This window comes from Aureococcus anophagefferens, assembly GCF_000186865.1.
Source record: "Aureococcus anophagefferens unplaced genomic scaffold AURANscaffold_245, whole genome shotgun sequence".
NCBI lineage: Eukaryota > Pelagophyceae > Pelagomonadales > Pelagomonadaceae > Aureococcus > Aureococcus anophagefferens.
Genome location: NW_008705780.1, coordinates 2,461 through 3,534, shown reverse-complemented (window position 1 = coordinate 3,534; position 1,074 = coordinate 2,461). Strand labels below are relative to the sequence as shown.

Below are 1,074 nucleotides of genomic sequence, written 5' to 3'. Positions count from 1 at the left end.
CGCCCCCCCCCCCGCGCCGGCGCCGGCGCGCGCGCCGGGTCGTGGCCGCAGAACCAGCGCGTGAGGTAGTTGGACGCGCACTCCTCCGTGAGCTGGCGCGCGCGCGAGAAGCCGCCGAGGCCGTGCGAGACCGCGTCCGCGTCGCCTGGGCGTCGCGCGGGTCGGCGGCGCGGCCGCGGGCGGGTCGGCGGCGCGGCGCCCGCGCCGTCGAAGGCCCAGAACGCGCAGAGCGCGTCGCCGCGGTCCATGCACGCGTCGAGCGTGACCTGCGTGCAAATTCAATCATTGTCGGATTGAATGTGCGCGTATCCGAATGTTTCGACACGAGCACTTCCGCTGTGCTTCGAGAACTCGACGAGAGCAATCGATCCGTCCAAAAATCAGCCGAATCGACTTCGATTTGACCGAGCTAGAGATCTCTGAAGTTTGGCCCCGACGTCCCGGCTCACTGGTTGATTTCCACACGGAGCGCGACGTCGGCGGCGACGGTGCCGCGCGCGTCGCGCTCGTAGTAGAAGCGGCTCACGCAGCGGCTCACCTGCGTGCGCGGGCCGGCGGTGGCGCCGGGCGGCGGCCCGCGGCGCGCCGGCGCGACTCGCGGGCTCGCGGAGGAGGTTGACGTGGATGACGCCCTCGCCGGGCCCGCGCGGCGGCCTGGGCGGCGCGCGGAGCGTCCCGTCGCCGTCCGCGCGCGCGTCGTCGGCCGCGTCGCGCGAGGTCCTCGCGTTTCCGCGGGGCGCTCGACGAGGCGCGCGCGCGCGTCGGCCGAGGACGCGCCGACGCGACCGAGCTCGCGCGCCGCGAGGCCCGGCGTCCCGGACCGGCGGTCGGCGCCCGCGCGGGCGGGCGCGGCGCGGCCGGCGCCAGCGGCGGCGCCGTGCGGTCGCCGAAGTCGTAGAAGAAGACGTGGCGGTTGAGCACCGCGGGCTTGGCGCCGTCGATCTTCCGCCGGCAGCTCGACGCCGCGAAGACCTGCGCGCGCGCGCGTCGCGCGGCGGCGGCCGCGGCGCGGCGCCGGGCGCCGACGTTCCTCGCGTAGGCCGCGCGCTGTCCGCGCGCGAGAGCTCGCGCAGC

General features: G+C 76.4%; 1 protein-coding gene across 1 annotated transcript in view; it reads right to left on the bottom strand.

The window, feature by feature from the left end:
• The window catches only part of AURANDRAFT_68609 (hypothetical protein), a gene marked incomplete at both ends in the record, with an annotated part of 9,362 nt that overhangs the window by 5,828 nt on the left and 2,460 nt on the right, over positions 1-1,074 (bottom strand). Inside the window, 3 exons of the mRNA XM_009044314.1 lie at positions 132-266; positions 464-538; positions 907-972. Coding sequence (XP_009042562.1) covers positions 132-266; positions 464-538; positions 907-972 — 276 coding nt within the window. The remainder of the gene's footprint in view (positions 1-131; positions 267-463; positions 539-906; positions 973-1,074) is intronic.